General features: G+C 33.8%; 1 protein-coding gene across 2 annotated transcripts; it reads left to right on the forward strand.

The window, feature by feature from the left end:
* The first annotated feature begins 3,706 nt into the window (after positions 1-3,706).
* Positions 3,707-11,317, forward strand: LOC145591597 (protein-tyrosine-phosphatase MKP1-like). Of its 2 annotated transcripts, none has more exons than XM_081648104.1 (4): positions 3,707-3,863; positions 4,097-6,730; positions 10,442-10,623; positions 11,137-11,317. In XM_081648104.1, exons 2-3 carry the CDS (start codon positions 4,253-4,255, stop codon positions 10,499-10,501), a joined length of 2,538 nt encoding a protein of 845 aa, XP_081504230.1. In that variant the 5' UTR covers positions 3,707-3,863; positions 4,097-4,252; the 3' UTR covers positions 10,502-10,623; positions 11,137-11,317. The 2 variants fall into 2 exon arrangements, with proteins under 2 accessions (XP_081504230.1, XP_081504231.1); XM_081648105.1 differs by having other exon boundaries at positions 10,456-10,623.
* The last annotated feature ends 276 nt before the right edge of the window (positions 11,318-11,593 follow it).

Raw genomic sequence — 11,593 nt, forward strand, 5'->3', positions numbered from 1 at the left:
AAAACTTGTATTCCTTATACCTATTGAGAACTAAAGATATTATTGGTCTTTATTATAAGTAAAAGGGAATAGTTTGTATATTCCCACCAACTATATCTTGACTTATATTTCCACCTTATATTTTTAAATGCATCACTTCTCATTTTCGGCTTTTTATTAAATGCATCATTTATTATTTTGGCCATCTTCTTATTTTTTTTTATTGATTCTCTCTTCAGATGGTCCCCACTTCTACTTTTTTGTAAGAAAAAATATTTCTCTCCTCTCATGTACTTTATAATTTTTAATTAACTATTACACAAAAAACCCCACTTAGCCAATAATTTAATCCACTTAGCCAATAAAACTCTATGATAATTAGAGCGACGCATTCTTAAAAAATATTGTAAACGAAGGTAGTACTCAAAAGTCAGTGCCAAACACACTTTTAAAATACCCCTTGTTCCTAAATTACCGTTTTCTTTTTTAGGTGTTTCAAATTGTTGTTATACTTCATATTTAGACACTATGGAAAGACCTAATTGTCTTCATTTGTTTTATAAACTCAACTGTCTAAAATACACTCACATTTCTAAATATTTGTGCCCTATTCATGTGCTTGTGCATTATTTATTTTTAATGTACTTATTATCTAGGACCCACTCACATCTCTTGTACTTTTCACTTTATTTATTGATATAATACCCGTAATTTTATGTTATTATTTTCTTAAAGGGGGAATTTTCCGATTTAAAATATTATTTTAATTTTCAAAGGGAAAAAAAAAAGTTTGGAGATGAAATTTTTGGTACGATGCAAAATTTCTAATAGAATGACAAACAGTTTTGATAAGGATGAAATGGTTTTAGTATCTTAGTTAAACTGATTTTATTAATATTATACCTTTTATGATTTTATTAATCTTAAAAAAAAAAAAAAAAAATGAAAGAATAATGGAGACGAGAAACTGGATATGTTCACCAGTTCATGTATACCATGGATTAATCAAAACTCCTCATCTTCCCCATCAATGAAATTTCAGTTGTTCATCCTAATTGAATGTGTAATTGTCGTTTTATCATCCCCAACCTTTCATTCTCCCTCCCGGCAAGTATATAAACTCACCATCCACCAATTTTAATTTTTCATGAATCACCGTCTTCTCAAAATTATACACTTATTGGTGAGTTCTGATATATTTTCCTTGCTAGAGTATCTGATTATCTTGTTTCTTATCCTTTAATTACCTTGATCGCCACCATGGTTACCGACGCAAGCAAGGTTGCCATTTCCAATTTATCGTCTAATCATACCGGCTGTTTTCCACACTCTTGCTCTCAAGTTCATTTTTTGTTTTTCCTTGTAATGGTGTTTTAATCTCATGGGATGATGAGATTTCTTGAAAAAAAAAAAAAACTCTGTAGTTCGTGAGAGCTTAACAGAGGAAAAGTATGAGTTTTTTTTTTTTTTTTTTTTTAGAAAGCAAGTGTTTCTTTTCCTCTTTTATGATATTTGGTTGTTTTACAAAAGATTTTCTTTTAGTTTTTTTTTTTAAAAATTAAAATCGGATTGTTGTAATTTTGGTTTTAACTTGATTATTTTTATTTTTATTAATCTTGTCATTCTTAGCTTTGTTAGATACAAGGGTACAGTTTATTTACATGTATGTTATATGTACTAACTTATATATATATATATATATATATATATATATATATATATATATATATATATGTATATATATATATATATATATATATATATATATATGTATGTATGTATGTATATATATATATATATATATATATATATATATATATATATGTATTTTACCCGCTTATTTATAGACAGACGCTATATAGGAGATCTCTCAGGAAATTAGTAGGACGAAATTATTCTTTCGCGCAATCAAAGTAATTTTCAATGTCCATCAAACAACTTAGAACCTCGTTAGGAAACCGTTTTGATGAGACTATACATGTAGTAGACATGTTATAAGAATAAATTATGAGTATGTAGTTTATTCTATAAACTTTATAAACGATTTTTATTAAAGTGAATGATAATACATTTACTACTACTAGTATCTACATATACGATAATATTGATTTATCTTTGGTATTGATACTTTGGATATGTTGTTTCGAATATGATGTTTTGATACGACGATTTTATACAATATACTATGATACTTGATTTCTTTTAAAAAGTGCCTTGGGTACTATCATTTTTATAAGTATAATCTTGGATTATATGTGAATTTTATGACTAAGTGTTTATTTGCAAATAATTTAAAATATAATACTTTTAAGAAGGAAAATGAAACCCCCAAAAGGGTGAAGAACAGGTTGCCCTACTACATGTTGTTCTATTGGTGCACATATGTGGATACCCAATAGGCTTCTAGTAGGTTTGATACTACACTTTCTATCGATTACCTTTCATGAGTCTTCCTTCAAATACTTTGGTGCGCGGTAAATTGCGGTTACCCATTAGATTAGTGAGGGGTGTGCACACTAGGGACATTATGTTGACATATACTTGGCCAACACAGGGTGATGCGCAACCCTTGTAAATAGGTGGTTACTTTGGGATTAGTCCCGGCCTACTAGCGTTCTCTTTCCCTTTCTTAAATATAAGTTATAAGTAAATTTGTCTGGTTATGTCATTTGTTACTTGTGTGAGTGCTTAACTTATATTCATTTATTTTATTATTTCACATATAAAAAATGTTTTCAAAATAAATTATTTATTTTACGGGATGGAGTCGTAATTACTCAGTTTATCTGATTTTGGAGTTTCTCCTTGTGTTTCCTATTTACTTTTGCAGGTTGGTAAGACGGGTTGGTTCGAGTGAGGACGTATCATAGAATAAGACTATTTGTCTTTGTTGTCACTTAATATACTTTTGGTTTAAGTTTTATACTAAGTTTAGGTTGTAATAAGTTATACTTGTTTTAGACCACCTAGCTATGGTATAATAGTTTAATGGTTTGTTTTTATCGAACTTTCCTATGCCTCTTAATAACACTTCCAGGATCTGAATGACGATTTTCAATAAAAATATGATTTTAGTTATTATAAAAAGAGTTCAAATTTTGGGGGTGTTACAATTGATGTAATTTATTCTCCCATTTCTTAATTCCGGTGAAATTTGACAAATAAAAACATTATTTAAGGGCCTGTTCTGATTAATTGAACTGAACTAAATTTAGCTAAACTGAGCTGAGCTGAGCTGAACTGAATTGTTTATGAGAGAAAGAAATTAGGAAATGAACTGAAATTAAGCTGAATATAGAACAGGCCCTAAGAACGGAGGGAGCTTTACTCATCCTAATAAGACAGAAGGATAATATCCCATAAAACTTTATCAGTCCGTCTTGTGTGTGGCCAGCCAAACCATGTGGCCACTTATAAAAAAACAAATAACCCATATAAATCTGACAAAGTAACCCCTATAATACTAACTGAGTAATCCCTATAACACCAACCGAGTAACCCTATAACATTGACGAAGTAACCCCTTTAACATCAACCAAGTAACCCTTATTACATTAACGAAATAACCCCTATCACATGGTGTGGCCAGCTACATATAAGATTTTGTGAAATTTTATTATTTTAAAAATAAAAAACATAGGGACCCTATGAAGCAAGGGTTACTTTCAATTAATAAGTGTTGATTGTTGAACTATGAAGCATCACAAAACTTGCAATTAAATAATAATACAGTCCCCCCTCTTTGAAAAAGACTTGTACTCTCTTCACTTTCGCTGTTGTTCTTCTTCTTCTCTCTCTCCTCTTTCTCTCGTGAACCCAAGTATACTATCACACACTCTGCACTATTCTTCTCCTTTTCATGGATGCTTTCGTTCTTCATCATTGTAAGTTCTAAATCTCTTACTGTACTCGAACTCACTCTCGCTGTTTTTGATTTTTTTGGGAAACCCTAGAAATGTATTTGTTGCTATGATTTGTTGTCTTTTCTTGGTTTTTAATTCGTAGATTTTCTGTTTTAGTGCTTGATTTTTGTGGGTTTGTTTTGTTTTTTCATTTTTGTTAGATGGGTATTTCAATTTTTGTTTTTTTGTTCACTAGAATGAGTGGGTTTTTGCAGGTTCTCAAAGGTATGTACAACTTGTTTGAGCTGATTTGGGTTTGATATTATAATTTTTAGATAATTAGTTGTCAGATTTTCAATTAGGCTTAGGAGAAGTATATAAATATTGGGAATTGTTGAATTTGGGTTAATAAATTGTGGAGGGAAGTGGGCATGGTAGGTAAAGAGGATGAAGCTAGTTCATGGGGTCAGTATCAAGTTTGCAATAATGCCCCCAAAAAATTTTGGAGGTCGGCTTCATGGTCAGCATCTAGAACCGCTGGCCATAACCCCGAAATTAATGATAATGATAATGTAGATCCAAATGGGAACTCTGGGGGTAACGGTATACAAGCACGAAGGTTCCCTGCTCCGTTAACTCCTCGTTCCCAACAAAATTGTAAAGCTAGATCGTGTTTGCCCCCACTGCAGCCACTCGCCATTGCTCGGAGGAGCTTGGATGAGTGGCCAAAGGCTGGCTCAGATGATATAGGAGAGTGGCCTGGACCACCCACTCCCAGTGGTAGGGATGTGAATAAAGGTTCAGAAAGGTTGAAGCTTGATATGTCTGCTATTCAGACGAATTCGGAGAGGAACGGGGGTTATGTTAAGAAAGACAAGATTGCATTCTTTGACAAAGAATGTTCTAAGGTGGCAGATCACATTTATCTTGGAGGCGATGCTGTTGCTAAGGATAGGAATATTTTGAAAGAGAATGAAATTACCCATGTGCTCAACTGTGTGGGTTTTGTTTGCCCTGAGTATTTTAAAGCTGACTTTGTTTATAGAACACTGTGGCTTCAGGATAGTCCTTCAGAAGATATTACTAGCATACTCTATGATGTCTTTGATTATTTTGAAGATGTCCGGGAGCAGAAAGGGAAGGTCTTCGTTCATTGTTGTCAAGGTGTATCTCGATCTACTTCACTAGTGATTGCATATCTTATGTGGAGGGAGGGGCAGAGCTTTGATGATGCATTTCAGTATGTGAAAGAAGCTAGGGGTATTGCTGATCCAAATATGGGGTTTGCTTGCCAACTGCTGCAATGCCAGAAAAGAGTCCATGCTTTTCCTCTCAGTCCAAGTTCATTATTAAGAGTATACAGGATTGCTCCCCATTCTCCATATGACCCTTTACATCTTGTTCCAAAAATGTTAAACAATCTGTCTCCTTCAGCCCTTGATTCCCGAGGTGCCTTTATTGTACAAGTGTCTTCTGCAATTTATGTTTGGCTGGGCAAGAATTGTGAAGTTATAATGGAGAGGGAGGCAAGAGGTGCCGTGACTCAAATTGTGCGGTATGAAAGGGTGCAGGTGCCTGTCCTTGTAATTAAGGAAGGTGAGGAGCCATCCTTTTTTTGGGATATCTTCTCTGATTTTGGGATGGACAAATCTGCTAGTGAAGTAAAGCATGGAGAGGCTAAAATTCAGCCTGGTGAGAGGAAAGTAGCTTCTTATGATGTGGATTTTGAGATCTTTCAAAAGGCAATTAAAGGGGGGTTTGTGCCACCCGTCACGTCATCAGAGACTGAATATGAAACACATCTGCCTGCACGAGAGAATAGCTGGAGTGTGTTGAGACGCAAGTTTGCCTCAGGACATATGAAAGAGTTTGTCTTAGCTCCAAAACTGGTTCTCAATAAACTTCATTCCGATTCTAAGCTCAATAATTATGGTGAAAGCATTGTTTCCAGTAACTCACGTAAGTCTGATGCTACATTGGTGCCCTCGATGTCCTCATCTCCTTCCTCCTTGTCATCACCATCTTTATCATCTTTGTCATCATCACCTTATCTATCTCCAGAATCTATCTCCTCTGATTCAAGTAATAACTCAAAGTGTTCCTCTGAGTCTCCTTTAGAGTCACCCTTATCACTATCATCAGCTATGTCTGCATTTTCTAACATGTCTCTCCTCTCTTCTAAAACTTCTACAAATGTATCTAACCATCCAGGCTATATTGAGGTTAACTTTGGTTCAAATCCTTTAAGGTCCACTAACTTACCTTCCAGAAGGTCACCTCTGTCAATTGCAGAGCGTAGGGGTAGCTTAACCAGGTGCCTGACTTTGCCAAATGTAGTTGGTGATGGAAGGATGCAAGAATCTCCCCAAGAGTTTTTTGCCAACAAACAAGATGATTGCGTAAATGATAATACCTGCATATCATTTGAGCTGGATAAGGGAGGAATGATTGCAGCTAGCAAGAACAAGTCTTTTGAAAAAGATCTTGATTCTGATAAAGTAGCAAGCCAGAGTAGCTCACATGTAAAGGAATTTGCTTTAGCAAGTGTTTGTAATAACATTAGAGAAAACTCTACCCCATGTGCTACTGCAGAAGTTGTGGCGGTGGTTTCCACAAAGTGTGATATCAAGCTGCCTTCTTTTTACCGCTTACCAGATCTAGAGAAAGTATCAGTTTCAGAAATATGTGAACTTGATTCTAGTTCAGCGTTTATTGTCATTGCTCCAGAGAGAGTTTCATGCCCCATCAATGATTTAAATATCTATCTTTGGGTTGGCAAGTCTTCCAAATTTGGTCAAAGTCAAGTTCATGCACATAGGAAAGTAGGTGGTGTAGATTTAACTGACTTGGAGCAAGCTGGTTCTGATGTTCTATCTCGCATGGGTCTCCCCGAAACCACCAACATTAAGGTATGTTTCCCGTGCTCATACTTTCTGTTCTTGGCTATGCAATTTATGGATTCCTAATCAATATAAATATCTAATAGTTGCAAATATCACAGTGACCTAGAGTAGAGTCTACATGTAAATAGCTGATTCTCTGAAATTTAAGATTTCATGCTTTCTTCACTTGAAATCTGTTGTTTGCAATTAGATTGAAGTTAGAAATAAATAGTTGCTTATCGATACAGTTGATCTATAATTTTATTTCTTCTTCTATTAATTTCTGCCATAGAAAAAAAGGATTAGACCAATTCCATGTCTTTACTTTTCTTTTTTTTTTTTTTTTTTTTTTTTTTTTGAGATGTTAGCAGCGGTAGATTAGAAACTAACTGGGATGTTAGCACTCTTAGCAGTGGTGGACTAGAAGCTAACTAGGGATGCAATATAAAAGTTGGCTTATTCTTATATACAATTTAAATTTATTTTGTTGCTTTGTCTATAAAATATTAAAAGCTTACAAGTTATAGGAAACTTCTATGCCTATTAAAAGTTTTAAATTTAGTCCACCTTTTTAATTAATGGTGATGCAACTTAATGTTAGTCAACCTTTTTAACAAATTGAGATCACCTTCGAGGCTTAAAAGGTACTCCACTGCTGTATTGATCCATAGGTCTATGAATATATACTCATGGGAATGATAATGTGCAAAAGCTCTATTTATCCCCGCTATTTATGAGTGCTTTCCTTTATGTATGGCATTACCAATTCCTTTTTGGTAGCATCCACTATTTTGGCCCCGATGCTTTTTTTTTTTTCCCTGCCCTTGATTACCAATGAAGGACAAGTTCTTTTTTTTTTTTTATTATTATTTTTTTACGAAGTATTATTTATTGTATTTCAATGATGATAAGAGCTACTGATTTGTTACCGTGAGATTCACTTAGCTATTATATATTTCTTCCCTTCAATTTCGCACAATGTAATAGGTCAATTGGAGCAGAGGGCAGAGGTCAATTGGTCAAAACTTACTTAATCCTTGATAAATACACAATTCTGTTTTAAATCATGCATATAGAGGGTTTATTAATTATGAAAGCATGCTAAAGAGTTTTATAATGGTACGTATAGTTTATTAAAGGCCAATTCACTACTTACATTGTTTATTAAAATATGTTTAAATTCACTGCTAGTAAAATTTACTTGCTACATGTAGTTAGTTATTTTCTTCGCAAGTACTAAGATAAGATGTGGGAAAGTATATTTTCAATTATAATATTAATAGATAAAAAAAAAAAAAAACATTAGAACTGCCATGGTAAAATGGATTAAATTTCTGTATGTCAATTTAAGTCTCCAATGTGCGACATCAGAGAACTGGTGCTTCTGCGACTTCATGATCATTACTATAATCAGAAGTGTCTAATACACTGTTAGGTTCTCAAACCCGTGCTTCAACTTATTCTATTTCTTAGTTCTGGGATAGTCAACAGTTGACCATGAAAACATGTTTAGTTCTCTTGGTTGGGCTGGCCTTTGTGGAATTTACTGCTGTGTCGTTTCATGTGTTTCACTTGTTATTTCCGTCTTCAAGCTTGGTAATTGCCATATGACTTGCTAGGCATTGCGCTATGTGATTCCCAAAAAATGCGACAGTTTCCGGACAATCCATTTAGCATAGTGTTTACATCAAATTATATACTAAATTCTTTTTGCTTGACTAATAGCTCCTTGGCACACAATTTGAGCAGGAGATTAGAGAGATAAAGACGTGTTATATAAAAATAAAGTAATACCATAAAACTCCAATTTATTTATTAGTGTTATCCATTTATCTTCTCTAATCTCTTTCTCAAATTGCGTCAAGCAAAAAATAATGGAGGATATATCTCTTTATCACCAGAATGTTTTTTTTCTGTAAGTATTTACCATGAGATGGCTGTAAACATGATCACAAATTTTTAGCAGTGCGCTGATTATTATATAACTTAATAGTACTTCCTTTGTTTTTTTCAATTGCACCATTTTCCTTTAAGGAAGTTGCATGTTAGTTGCACCATTTCTATAATGGTTTTACTTTCATACACTTTTTGTTTGTGTTCACACACCAAATACCTATTTTACCCTTATTTACATTTGATATTTACCCTTGTTACCTCACTTTTACTCTCTCTCTCCTTTGTTTGTAGTCACATGGGCATTTATATTATTTCATTCCTTTCTTAAACTTTGTGCCCAACCCAAATGGTGCAATTATGTATTAAAAAAAAAAACAAAAAACGGAGGAAGTATATATTGACCCCTTTGTGCTACTCTTGCTGAGATGATTTCTCATTGTGCACCCCAATGTGGGGGGAAATCTCATCGTGTAGTGTTGGGTTCCCTTTAGCATGTGTGTGAATATAAGATTGAATATAATGAGGTATGATGCAATTTTATGAATTGTTTACCTTGAGATTATTGAAAAACTCATTATCCTTGCTAGAGTTGTTTGATTTGGTTATCGACACATTTGATACATATTTTTGGAAAATAGACTTGTCAAACTACTTTCCCCATCTTTCATGCAATTTTTTGGTTGGGTGGGCGGAGTATAGTAATTGTACTATAACTGGCCGATGTAGAAATTGAATCCAAAGTGAAATGTTTTTTGGATATATCTGAAAATGTTGTCGTCTTTTACATGAGCAAGCAACTAACCAGTGCTATAAGCTCTAATTACTTGATTATAATCTGAAAATATGTAGAAGTGATCAGAACCAAAGGCTCAAAGAAGAACATTTAAGCTTTGTTTGGTTCAATATTAGTAAAGGAAGGTAAAGTTGTGGAATCTATTATTTGGTGTAATGATGAAGGAAGGGAAAATGAATTTTAAGCTTAATATATTTGATTTCTTTCTTTCCTACCAACTTCCTCTCATTTTGGGAGAATTGGAAAGGGAAGATTTTGTTAAGGGAGTTTTGCTTCCATTTCCCTTCATTTGCTATCATATCCCATTAAATTTTAAGAACCAAACAAAGGATTCTGCCTTACTTATCTTTTTCTCCCGGTTCCTCCCAACCAAAAAGTGCCTTAGGCAACCAGTTTTTTATATTAAAATTTATGTCATTTATAACTTATAATTTGTTCTAACATGAATTTGTACATTGATTTTTTTTTTTTCTTTCTAAAGTTTGAATCCATGTGAATGCTAGAGCATGTTTTTGCTGTGGGTTTCACATGTGTCTCGACCTTTCTTGAGCCAATTTTTTCTGTTGAGGGAGGTCCCTTTTGCATCTGTTTTGACAACCTTAGAACACTTACTTTTATGAGGTGATGATGTTGCTTTATTAGTGCCATATTTGTTTTTTCCAGGCTACTCCTTTTGAAAGTGAATACAGAAAAAGTCAAGTTAAAGTTAATAATTTGGAGCTGATAAAACGAGAATGCATCTCTAACACAAAGGCCCGAATAAGGTGGCATAAAAAAATATATTGAAACCCCTGCAAGAGCTCACCAATGGAAATGGTCTTACGCTGTCACTTATCATTCTTGTACCCGCTTCTAATCAGTGTGCACAAACATACAAAGATTATAAGGTAGAATGAATTAAGGGGAAATAGTTCATTGTGCATAAACTACATATTGTAAAATTGCCACACCCAAATGAATCAAAGAGGAAAGTGTAAATATGACAGGATAGATTAATTGCTTTATTTTTACTTGTGTGATATTGATTTTAATTATTTTAATCTATGAAGTTGACATGTTTCAGATTATCAGAGAAGGAGAAGAACCAGCAGGATTCCTTGAAAGTTTGAGTACATTGTAGCAGACTAGCAGTACACTAACTAGGGAAGATTCTTCTTGTCCGTTGTATGGAGTAACTTCGTTAAACAGATTATAATTGAAGAAAGAACTATTGCCTCACAAAGCTTTTGAGGTAATGAAAATTCAGCCTGTCTATTTTATTTTTGAAATCCTAAATTTTTTTACTTGAACATTACTTTTGATGGTTGTGAATGAGAGACCTTTGTGTGAGATAGGGGTCTATTATTTTCCTGTGTCTTTCATTAGTTTTGAAATATGTAGTTATGTGTGACACATAACAGACGTGCTTCTGCTTGTGCAATGTATTTGTTAGTTGTTAGGTGGCTCTGTATCAAAGAAATGTAGAAATGAATGAATACCGTCATTTAGAAAAGTACCAGTACTGTCTTTTGGGTGCACTTTGTGAGTCCCTCCTTAAGCCAAGTGTGGATGAACCAAACTTGGCCAAGAAAGAATCATCTTGTTGGTGTTCTATACACTCTTGAAATGGAAGATCATGTTTATTGTTGGTTCGACATAGACGTGGTTGTTGTTAACTTTGATGGCTTGTGCTATATGCTGTGTTTTAACTGCCTATCGTTAATTGGATACATTTCTGACAGCGTTGGTTTCCTTTGAATCACAGCCTGCAGTGGCCAGTGTGGGTGCATGTACAGACTACAGTCATTTGACGACATTCAAAACTGCCATTAAGAATTTCTTCAGATACCGATGTAATAGAACTACCTTGTATATTCAGAATTACTTAGTAAGGTGCTAAATGCAAAAAGTTATTTATGCCAAAACGTTTCCATCATTTTTTGTCATTGCATTACTCTTTGGTCTTTCATTATGTCTGGCACACATCAGCAAATTTAAAAAATGGCGATTGGGTGTTAAAGTGTAAAAGTTTAAATGTGTAGGAAATCCAATGTTATTACTAGAATTGCAGTGTTTTATAAAAGGGATCCCCAACATCAAGATCTAGCACATAGATTGATATTAATGAATTGCAGTACTTTATACTAAAACAAGCACCAGGATAGACACATGTTAGCCCTTAACTTTATTTTAATTTTATGATTCATGCTAAATCAAATTAT

Source organism: Chenopodium album, chromosome 18 (genome assembly GCF_948465745.1).
Source record: "Chenopodium album chromosome 18, dcCheAlbu1.1, whole genome shotgun sequence".
Classification (NCBI taxonomy): Eukaryota; Viridiplantae; Streptophyta; class Magnoliopsida; order Caryophyllales; family Amaranthaceae; genus Chenopodium; species Chenopodium album.